The following is an 11854-nucleotide window of genomic DNA, read 5'->3' on the forward strand; positions in this document are numbered from 1 at the left end:
AAACGGTAGCTCTGATACAGCTTTGTAAAAGTTGTAATTTATGTAAATGTAAACAATTAGTCGGAGAGCTGGTAAACGGTATACCTGAGGCGATCTTGTGACGGAGAAGGGCGCGCGTACGTTCCCGCCAGGTCGTTAATCGACAGTCGAGAGTCGAGCGGTGCACCTTCGTGCGTATACCTCGTTCCCCGAAGGTTCGGCTATCGGGTTAACAGTTATTTCTTTCTGTGACGCGAAGAAAGAGGATCGCCTTGAGGAGTAGTAGTGCGCTCGGTTGCTCCGTAGAGTGTGAAAGGCCGGCTTAACGTTCCCGGGGATCAAAGAGGGAAACGCTTCCGGTGCAAACAACAGCTGTCGTCGAACGGGGTTCTGTTTCCAGTGAAACGAAACTGTGATGTTCCACGTACATCGGTGAAAATCGTGCGCGCTTAAACGTTCGTATTCTTCCCGTTAAAAGTCAAACTAACGAGGAAGGATTCAACCGTTCAGTGCCATAAGTAGTGCGAAAGTTGCCAGTTTCCAAAGAATTAATCCGGATCGCCGCAGGAACGCGGGTAAGTATGAGAACGCGTGTTTTTCGAATTGAGCGCGCAGAGCTGGCGCACAGTAGTATCCTTCGCGATACGAAAAACAATGGTAACAAGAGTTTCGTAACGAGAGCGGCACCGCGACTGCACGTAATTGAAATCGATACCGTTCGAAGACGCGGGGTTAATTTCGATCCGCAAGCTACCCTTGAAATTCGATAGTCTGTGCGTACCGATTGAAAAAAAATCAATGCAACGCACGCGCCAAGGAACTCGGTTCATTGACAGTCACTTGTCCTGGGAATAGGAAAGGCGTTAGGAACATTAATCGACGGAAACCAGAATTCAACTAGTTACCCTTGGAAGTTCGAGCTCGAAAAAGCGGTTTCGACCGCGGTCGAATTCCTCGAAAACAGGTTAAAGCTAAAAAGTATGTTTTTATTCGTCGAGCATCATTTTTAATTCTTCTTGCATTCGAACGTGACACGGAATTCTGCACGAAGCATCATCCGCTACGAATCCTGTCCGTTTCTCTTGTACCTACTCACACACTCCAGCAGATTTCTCTATTCATCTGGCTCAAGATCATGGAAGTAGCGATCGAACGTGGTTTCGTTTTGAACGCTTAACCGATTCGTTATGGAAATGCGCCAATAATGCGCGACGCTTTCTAAACGCTACCGACACCGCTGTAATTGGGTCTCTTCGGCTTGATCCGAGCAATCCTGTCTCGGGATTGAAATCCTAATTCTCGAGGCGTAGCGTTTGACAGTTTGACCTTTTACGCGTTAAAAAGGAAAGTGACGTGTAAATTTTCTTTTCTCCTTGCCCCTAATGATGCGAAACGCGTCGAAATATCACGTCAGGTCGCGTCGCGGCGCACCGCGTCGCGTCGTGTCGCGGAGAACCGGTAATGACGTGAAAGTGCATCCAGGAGCGAGGGAACGAGCGGGCCTCCGTTCCCCTGACAGTCTCGCTTCGTTCGGGACAATCTCTTGGCTCGCGGTCGGCTCCAACTTGCCCAGAGAAATTGTTCTTCTACAGCCTCGACGATCAGACTGTTTATCTAGTCGAGCGCGCCGAACGCGAACGCCTCGCCCGTTTCTGCCGCCTTTCTTTTACCGCTCCTGCTGCGAACTTCTCCTCAGCGCGCCGCTACGCGCGCGATTATTCTCCTGCACCTGTCGTTCGTAGGCGGTTCGCTCGTAGATCGTACGGTCACCTACGTTATCTCGAGTGAGCACGGAAATCGATGTTCCCGAAATAAATCGGAAGAAGAAGAGGGAGGCTAAGACTGTCCCATGCGTCGTAGTTTGTGGTGTTTCGGAGACTCGCTGTCAGTGGTGCGAAGGAAAGTCGTCGAACCGTGTCAAAGGTGGCAGTGTCAAGTACTCCGTCCGAACGAGATCGCTAGATATCGCGTCGCTTCGAGTCTCGGTACAATGATTCCTTTTCCCGCGTGACACGAAGGCGGCAGTAGCAGAATACATTACTCGTCTCGAAGGTTGCTCGAGCGTACATGCGCGTATTGCTGGAGTATAATTGCTTTTGTTTGCACAGGTAGCAAGAATTGAGCGGTGCAAAGGTTGGGCTTAAGGGGTGAAAAGCGGGCAACCGGAGGTGCATGGAAGGGAATTGGCAGTGGCGTTCGGTGCAGCGTGTACGAGCTGAGCGCGAGAATTCGGCGCCGTGATTCTCCGCATAGACATAGAGTACATAGACTAAGGGCCGAAGCGAAGTTCAGTTGCGCGATGGTGTTCGCGCGGCTGCACGCAGCAAACATACCGAGAGGATCGTTGATGGAGCAGAAAGAAGTCGTCTGAGCGGCTGAAAGATGACCGTCGCGATGGAACACAAGCGGAAGAGCTCGTGGGATTCGAAGGTGAGACGAATGTGGCGCACTTTCCCCCTGCATGCGCTTTCCTCGTTACCTTCCCGCTCGAGTCTCGCGGCTAATTAGCCAGTTGGCTCCCATGTGAAATCAGACGCGAAACAAACCGTAAAATCGAAGACAAAATGATGGATGCCGGGAAAAGTCCATTGTGTCTAATGAAAGTGTAGGTACCGCGGAGGAGACGGTCGATGTTCCTTAAGCGATTGCACGTCTCGGTGGAAACTTTCGGAATGCCATAGACGCGCGTTCGGATAGATTTCGAGAGACGAGGCTGCGCAGAACATCCGCGAAATACATTGCAAATCGATACCGCGTGACTGATTATCGCGATTGCGTTGCACGCGGTCGTTAAATATAATTAATTACGACGGTGGCAAGTTTTTATCGGTCCTGTTCCCTCGGCAGACGCGTCGCTGATTCAGAGAACTATCGCGATTCGTCGTTTCTCCGCAGACGCGCTGACCCTGTTCTCCATTGACCCCGAATGGTGTAGGATGCCGAATACGTACGCACTCGATGGAGAACTAGGTTGAATGGAATAAAGAACGATGCGTTAGCTGGGTTGGGTTGGGTTTGCTTGGGTTGGGCCGTCATCTGCTCTCTTCTCGATACCGTTACTTAGCTACTAGCGGCCAATCACGCGATTGGCATTCCGCTCGAATATGTGAATGACATTTATCACGTGCTTCACGACTGCCCCGATACGGGTCGGACACCACTGGAGATCGATTTCCATCGTCGAGTCGGATCTCGCAGCTGCGGCAATTATTCCATAATTCCCCCGGCGATCCAGCTTTCAGAGACACGCCGCGGCGTGCCCTGCGTGCCGTGGCCGTTCCCCGATAAAAGAGAGCGGATAATCGTGACGCTCGAGAATTCCCCTTAATCGGAGAAAACGATCATCCTGCTCTCTGATAAGCGGCAACGCGATAAGGAGCCCGTGTTACGACTGCTCTTGTATGATCTCGCATGACTGGCTGCACGCACGCGTGCCCCGTTTACCGGCACGCCGCAGCCGCGCCAGCCCGCAAACCGATTGTAATTTAAAGCGGGCAACAGAACTCGTTCCTAGATTCTTGCTCTTTTGGAAAGGTAGTCCAGTGGACGTTTGGAGTAACGGTAATAACGGTGAAGAAAGTCACGAGGAACCGGCCGGTTAGGCGGCCGAGGCAATGGAACTTTGTAGATTCTTTCTGCCGGTCGTTGACATCGTTTCCTTCCGCGCGCGGACCTTTGATCGGAAAATTGGAAAAATTATAGGCGCCGCAAGGACGACGCGTAACAGCCTATACCCGTACGGTTCTACGATTCTCGTTCGTCTCTGGTCTACCGGAACGAGACCAATGTGGAGCGGACTCTCCCTGCAATGAGAATCGGCGATGAACTTTCACGAAAGCACCGCCTATGGAAAACACTTTTCTAACGTGCCAAGTCTTGATTTTTCCCGGTCTGAAAGTCACTGACCGTGTCCATTAACGGAGGCGTTCTCGAGGTTACAGCTAGGACGAGCGCATCTTAATCTTTTCGGCCGATCCCCACTGGTTTCGTCGTCGTCTACTGGCATTGAATTCCACTTTCCGATCCACGCGTTCAGATCCCATCTGACCGTCCAAGGCGCTAATTGTCCTATTAACGAAATCCACGCGAAATCGCTCGCCTCCTCTCCATTCTCTCGTCGCGGATCATCGGAAAGTTGCCGCTCCTCCTCCGAGAAAAGATCGAGGATCTTTTGACCTTTCCGGCGCGGTGAATCGCCGAGGAAAGAATTACTCTTACCGTCTGGGAACGAACGTGACCGTTGATAGATTTTCGTTGCAACGTTATCGCGGTGAATTAATAGGGGCACGGGTATAATATTGCGCAACATCGGTTCATTAAACCAGCATTTCGTACGAAAACTCGAGGCAGAGACTATTATCGAACCCGGCTGGGGGAACACAAAGGTTTCGCGCGCAAACTTTCATTCGACTTTCGTAATATCCCTGCGCCATTGTTCGCCAAAGACACCCCTTGAGTCTCGATCGTGGTTACTTACGTAACACGCTGACAAAATCTCAATTCGCTTCTAGTTTCGATCAGTAAACTCGATTCCCGGGGAGTCGTTGCTCGCCGAGTAATAGACTACCACACTGGCGTTTATCAATTTAATGGATACACACAGTGAGAATGCAAATATATTTACTCGTATAAGCGATAACGAAGCAATCGTTAGCTAGTACAACCTACGGTGCGGTACAGAAGTGATCGACATCGAAAATGGTGCGAGAGATAATATCTCGTTAAGGGGCAGGTAGCCGTTGGCCATTGGCAGGTAAACTGCTATCGCGTTTCTGTAGCTTTAAACGCGATCATCGCACATAGGTATGAGCGTAGGATGTCGAGTATCGTGGGAAAATGAATTCGACCCTCGCTGACGTACCTACGTGGCAAATTCACTTTTACTCGACCTCATGGATCGCGAATCCTCTCCTTTTCCTTGGATCGATGGTAGATGAATTCAGTTGGCGCGAATGAAAAATCACCTTTACGTAATCGAGCATTGTCGTTCCGAGCGGAAAAAACGGGTGCAAGCTCGAGCAGCGTTAAACCGTATCGCGTGTATCGACGAGCGTTTACGATCTCTTCCATTCACCGGTTCTTTACTTAGCTTTCTTCTATTCCCCGCATAACCGAGCATGCGGCTGACTTTTAGATCGCGAACGTGAGCGATGCTTTGGGCAAATTCAAAGGAGAATCGGGGGTTTTAATGATCCGCGTCTCGGTAGGAAAAGGTGCGCGATCCACCGGGGTTCTCCTTCGGAGCGTGTGCCGAGCGTAACATTTGAAGGAGGGCGTAGGCACTTTGTGCCGCATCGTGCATTCGCGCGAGTATACGCGAGGCGTGTCGGCGTCGGTGTTAGTGACAAATGTGCACGTGCATCTCGGTGGCGAGACGATTACACGGGCGCTTGCACACTTAGACGCGCGCGTTACAGAAGATAAGCTCATTGCACTCGACGCTGAATGCGCCCGCTTATGCTTAACTCGCCATGAAACACGGTGCATCTGCGGCGTACATATGTAGATATATCGAGTAGCCTCTATCGCACACCCCCGCAACAGGATTGCGCGCGCGAAAACGCACGCAAATTGAACGGGTCCGATCGTCCGGCGTAAGCCGGAGCCCGCTTACGTAACGCGGTATTTCGAGAATCTTATGGATCACCTTGCAATTCTGATCGCGAAATGCTTGCCACGTATCGCGAATCGAACGCGTAATTGGGTCGGAGCGCGTTTTGCGACAGCGTCGACTGTAGAGTGTAGAGGATTCGCAATGGTAAAGTTCGTCGCGTCGTTTTGTCTGTAAGACGGAAGTAGGTACCGTGATTGTTAATACGAGTCGTGGCTCGCAGAGAAATCTCGGTAATGCTAGGCCTTTCGTGCCTAAACCAATGAATCCAGCAATGAAAGAGGAGAGACAAAGGATTGCCAAGGTTTCTCGTGGCGAGAGAGGAGCGGCATCTGCAAATGTATCCGACACCTGTTTCGTAATATTAAGCTTCCACTTGGAAAGGGCTCAAGCGGATATTCTTTTGCAGATCTCGGTGAGCACGGTGAGCACCAGAAGATTCAGCCGTGCCGGGACTCCGAGCTCGATTCTATCATCGGACAGTGACATTCGTTTCACGAGGAAACTCGGTGGACAATACCGCTGCGGTTGCTGCGTGCTGGCCGCGTTTTTGCTCTTCCTCCTGTTTTCGGGGGTCTCCATATACCTGGGCTGTAAGTATAGCACGCCCACGTTCTTCAGCCTCTGTCTTACGCAAAGTGGAACGTGCAATTGCTGATTTAGAGAAATCATTCGATACGTTTCATTCCAACGCTTTCTCCGCAAACTCGCGCGCGATTCCCCGGACGTGCCCGTAAATGAAATTACTGTACCGTTGATCGACGCGACGGCGAGGGCGACGGCTCGGCAGCCATGAAATTACCTGTAAACACACCGTGTTCGTTTCGCGGGACGGACGAGTTCACGGTGTCTGGATGTTTCGCGAAGTATAAAGTGTGATCGACGTCTTCCTTTGTTCTCGCGGGTATGGTATTTCCACGTGGACGTGTGCACTTCACCTTGAGATGGCATTCGATCGTACGATAAATGAGTAAACGAAGAGTAGCACGCTCGAGGGAACCGGCTGCGTCTAATCGATGCAAATGCGCTCGTAATATTCGTACGAACGGTGTACGTAACGGTGAAAGTCGAGGAGGAAGAAGAAGGGTTTAACGAAAGATGGATAAAGTTAAAAAAGGATCGTTGCCGTACGGTGGCTTATTCTTTTGCGCGCGCAGAGAAATGAAGGAAGAAGAGGAAGATGATGCGGCCGGAGCTCATCGAGGTCTTTCAGCGCGCAAACATAACGGTCCGACCGAGTTACCGAGTCTCCGAAGAAAACACGCTTGCGTACTTGGACCGAACATTTTATTCCCGGGACGATTAAAATGCACCGCGATCAAGTAAAACGATCCGTAGATGAGTTCTCTCCGGCGAAGAAAGCCAAGGATGTTGGCCGCGACTGTGCGCTCTATAATTCGTACCTACTTTGCGAACAAATAGAAGCAAAAGTCGAAGAAGTTGCGCGGTTGCGTTGGTCCAGCCAAGAGGCCTTGAAAGTAGGTAGCAGAGCTAACGGTCTGACCGAGTTGTCGAGCCATCCTGCCTGTGACCCCTCCAACGTATAACGTATTCGACCTTACGGAGGGGATCCGTGTCCTTGAATCATTTTAATCCTTCCCCTTGCTAACCGAAATCTCTTTCTCAAACTGTTCCACGACCAAGGAATCGTAAAATCGCGCCTACAGGTGTGCCACGGCATAGCGAATCGAAATTCCTCTCTTTGTCCCTGTTACTGCGTCGAATTAAGTACCATAGGTATTGCGAAAGGGAAAACAAATTGCCTTGGAAAATTACTTCCAAGTAAAAACGGTTTACCGACGTTGCGCCGGTTTCTCGCGCGGTTCATCTACCTACAAGCCGCAAAAGATTGCTCGCGGTCCGCAACAAGTTCTATCGCGGATCGAAAAAATATGATCCCTGCGGTGTAAAAATGATTGACCAAAGGCATGGTGAAAGGTGAGTCCCGAGTTGTCGCTGGCGACTGCCCTCGATTTTGTCGCCTCTATTTGCATTTATTTATTCGTCGAATATTAACCGTATCGGAAAAGTAACGGCGACAGAGTTTCCAAACGCGAGACAATCGGCATCGCGTTGCTCTGTTAGAAAGTAGTGGTTAGAAGTCCGAAGAGCGGTCTTTACCGCGAGGTTTCGTTACCTATTCCTGTTGGAGTCGTGAAACGACCGATAATCATAGGTACTTGTAATACCTGCGTGCGTTTGCTTTCAGACACGTTCCTAACTTCGGACCCGCCAGGAGATCAGATCTTTTTGGCGACATTCCGAGTCGTCGAAGGAGACTCCTTCGCCTCGGAGTTAGCGGATCCTTCCACCGAAGCCTTTCGAATACGGTCCCGAGAGTATCGCGATCGGCTTAATCTAATCTTTCGTCGCAGCTGGCTGAAAATCTCTTTTCTCGCCGCGGAGATTTTAGCGCTAGATGGGTAAGCGATTGGAAAATTAACGGCCACAGGATATAAACGAGACGTGGAGGTATCTCTGCGGGAGATATCGTGGACGAAAGTTAAGCTATCTCCTCGGAAATTATCCCGACTCCCCCGAGAGAAACCCCCCCGAGTCTCGTGAAGATCTCAAAACGGCTTTCTCGTGATTTCACGACACGTGTTCTTTTAACCGTGACAGACGATGCGGCTAATTATTTGCCTTACCGCGTTCGCATTATCAGTGACGTGGAAACGTTAGATCGTGTTTGCGCCGCGTAACTTATGAGTTTGGACTTTCGAAAGATGGGTAAACCGTTGATCGTAAATTAACTGCGCAGATCGGATGGCGGCGATTTGGTAGTGCACTTTGATATTCGATTCGACCCACGATATCAGACGATCACGACGCCCGACGTGGTGGATATTCTGTCACGGGAGATCAGCCCCGAAAGCTCGAAATACTTGAGCAACCTGACGATAGACTCTCAGAGTCTCGAAGTGCAAGAGAGTATAAAGGCTCTGAACGCTCAAGTGAGTTCGCAAACGACCGTTTCAACACCCCCGCCGACGACCACGGCACCTCCTCCCAGACGGTGCAGCAATTTGGACTTGTCCTACTGTAAGCATCTTCCTTACAACGTCACGTCTTATCCGAACGTGTTGGGACACCGTTCGTTGGTTGACGTGCAAGAGGACGTGATCGCTTTCAGGTGCATATGCTCGTTTCTGATCGTTTAAAGTTTTACGTAACCCGATGCGCGATGCGATCGAGCTTGAACTTTATCCCACGACTGTTATCCGACAGAGAACTGGTCGACGCCGAATGTTACCGTTTGGCGTACGATTTTGTGTGCCAAGTTCTGCAGCCAGCGTGCGTACCGGGGCAGCCGGAAGACCTTCTGCAGTTACCGTGCAGGAGCTTCTGCAGAGAGTTCTGGAACGGATGCGGCAGCCGACTTCCGGATAGAATCAAGCGGTTATTGGACTGCTCCAACTTTCCGGAGTACGCGGACCAAGGTGGTTGTAGAGCGAAACCAGGTGAACGATCCTCTTGTAACCTTTCGCGTGCCGCGAGCCCGTGCAACGTGCGACTTACCGAGCACGCGTTCTCGTAGGATGCGTGCAAGCGCTTCAAGCGAAAGCATTGTCACCGAGAATTTGCGACGGCGTGATCGACTGCCCTGACCTTTCCGACGAGAAGAATTGCGCTTACTGTCGCGATGGATACATGCACTGCGGCATAGGCAGAACGTGCATTCCACGGGGCAAGAGATGCGATGGAAAAGTGGACTGCACTAACGGCAGCGATGAAAAAGACTGCCGTGAGTATCTCTCCATACGTTCGCAGCATCCTGGCGTAGATCTTCTCGCTTTTCACCTTCCGTGTTCTCTAGTGTCTTTGGCGCCGAGTTTGCGAGCCTTGAAATCTCAACCTGCGGACACTCCACATGCCGCCAGGTACAGTAGCGAAGGCTTCGTGGTGTTCAACGAGAAAGGTACGATCGGCAAACTTTGCACCGCGAATCTTAACGCGACGCTGCCAGCAACGGAAATGGAGACCGTTCTTCAAACCGCTGCCAGTTCGCTGTGCAACTTGCTGACGTACACGTGAGTATAGCTAGTTGCTTCCATTCTCGCGAGAGATGGACGGGAGTTCTAAGTTTTCATGCCCGATGGTTTTACGCAGAGGGGTGAAATCCGTGAATGTAAGAGTCGACGAGGAGGAGGACGTGCAGTACGTGCACATGGAGGATCCATCGGCCACGGAAATCACGTTTGTTAGGGCGCCTTGTCCGAGCAAAGAAGTTATGTACGTCGAATGCTCCGAACTTGGTACGAAAAGCATTGTAAAAATCAACTGCATTCTTCACTCACTCGTGCGATTTATCGAGTAACGTTCGCTTATATTTAGAGTGCGGCGTGCAACCCCTCCGCGCGAAGAGCGGCATGCGGGGTCTGAATAAGATGGCAGAACCAGGCGATTGGCCCTGGCACGTGGCTCTGTTCAAGGAAGAGGTGCATGTGTGCGACGCCACCCTCGTAGCGGAAAATTGGTTGATCACCACGGCGTCTTGTTTCCAAGGGTGGGTATCCCCATTTCCGGCGCGAGCGCTAGCGTTAAAGCTATACCGAGACGATGGACCGAAATTTCGATGTTTATTTCTTGTTACTCGGAATTTCAGTCAACCGAAAGCAGAGTGGTCCGCGAGAATGGGCACCATTCGACTCTCGAGTACATCGCCGTGGCAGCAGGAACGTAGAATCGTGGGTATGATTAAATCGCCGGTAGAAGGGAGTACCACGGTCTTATTGAAGCTGGATCGACCTGTGAACACGTTTTCGGATTTTGTCAGACCGGTTTGCCTGCCCTCGAATCAGGACCCACCGGCAAACGCGTCACACTGTAACACCCTCGGATGGGCTAGAAATCGTAAGTATTCACCTTTTGTGTCTTACCATTTTCCATCGAACGCAATGCTTCTTGGAAGCTCGCGATTGCGTTATACACCGTGCCGTGCGTTATATAAGGACGTAATTATGCGTACCGTACGCGCGTGCATTACTCCTCTATGCGTCTCATCGACCTTACAGGGATTTTAAACTGCCACGACTTACACAATCTCGGTGGCGATAACTTTTTCGATCTCAAATCAGATTAAATGTCCTTGAAGTTGTTATAAATAGACGCTGTGCACGGTGTGCTCGATGCGACAATGCGGATTTATACAACACGGTAGTTGTTCAATTATTGAGATAGATGAGTGAATAGAACGGCTCCAGTTTTCGTAAATATGGTGAACGCTTATATAAATTATAAGCCATAATCTTAGCTGATGAGAAAGACAACGAAGACTCTCGTCTGTCGTTTCGCTTTGACGAGGAATTTTTGCTGTTGAAATAGGCGACCTGCTGCAGAGGGTGCAACTTAGGCATAGCGCGATGGAAAGATGCGAGAATATTAGCATAGCGTCGGTGAACACCGTCTGCACGGAACCCGCCTACTCTACGGACGATTGCAACGTAAGTGGACTCTGCAATCCGCAATTGACGCTACACGCGGATATGTATTTTAAGCTTGGTCCGGACTCCGGTCGCCAGTACGCGCACGCTTCTCGTCTCCGTTCTCGCGGCGAGAGCTTCGCTTTGCATTGCTTATACGCCGGAAATGTTGAATTATTTGTTTGTGCCTGCAGGAGGAGGAGCTGGCCGGCAGTCCAATGTTGTGTCTGGAGTCAGACGGCAGCAGATGGGCTTTGATGGGTGTCGGTAGTTGGCGAATAGCTTGCTCTAAAGCTGGTATCGAAAGGCCTCGGTTGTACGATAAAGTTTCGTCGAATATCGCTTGGATAAAGTCTACGATCGAGTGATCATTCTCACCGAAATATTGCCTAGTAAATCAAGGATTCTGCCGGAGATACATACGTCTCGGCTGAGAAATCGTCGGCCCGATTAGAACTGAAATCGAGATTGTGATATTCCCAACTGTCGTTCACGTTTTCTATTCGTAACGTTTGGTGTCAGATTCGCCGATGCAGCTGTAAAATACATAAACGTTATAAATTAGGGCGTCAAGCGTGCCCTGTTACCGTGGTCTATAGTTTCCATTTCGATTCGACGTGAATCGAGCGTGTAAAGTTCGTCAAGAAACATTCATTGTTGTATCATTAGTCGTGTAACACGTACCATGCGTGATAGCGTTGTAAGAACAGTATTTCATTAAAATCTACATGCTCCTAAATCTATGGCGGTTTATTTACAACGCTAGCCTTCCAAGCTTCACGATAAGATAATAAGCGCAGCGAGGAACCGTGCATAAAATCTAACCAATTAACCGTCCTTT

General features: G+C 50.3%; 1 protein-coding gene across 3 annotated transcripts; it reads left to right on the forward strand.

The window, feature by feature from the left end:
- Positions 1–115: 115 nt before the first annotated feature.
- LOC143374624 (atrial natriuretic peptide-converting enzyme) lies at positions 116–11752 on the forward strand. 3 transcript variants are annotated; one of them, XM_076822875.1, is made up of 13 exons: positions 116–554; positions 2088–2409; positions 6000–6183; positions 7800–8013; positions 8352–8723; positions 8819–9051; positions 9129–9335; positions 9408–9621; positions 9701–9846; positions 9926–10097; positions 10197–10444; positions 10916–11034; positions 11208–11752. In XM_076822875.1, the coding sequence occupies exons 2-13, from the start codon at positions 2362–2364 to the stop codon at positions 11379–11381; spliced, it is 2331 nt and encodes a 776-aa protein (XP_076678990.1). In that variant the 5' UTR covers positions 116–554; positions 2088–2361; the 3' UTR covers positions 11382–11752. The 3 variants fall into 3 exon arrangements, with proteins under 3 accessions (XP_076678990.1, XP_076678991.1, XP_076678989.1); XM_076822876.1 differs by lacking the exon at positions 116–554 and adding an exon at positions 1497–1964; XM_076822874.1 differs by lacking the exons at positions 116–554; positions 2088–2409 and adding an exon at positions 5803–5930.
- The last annotated feature ends 102 nt before the right edge of the window (positions 11753–11854 follow it).

Source organism: Andrena cerasifolii, chromosome 11 (assembly GCF_050908995.1).
Source record: "Andrena cerasifolii isolate SP2316 chromosome 11, iyAndCera1_principal, whole genome shotgun sequence".
NCBI lineage: Eukaryota > Metazoa > Arthropoda > Insecta > Hymenoptera > Andrenidae > Andrena > Andrena cerasifolii.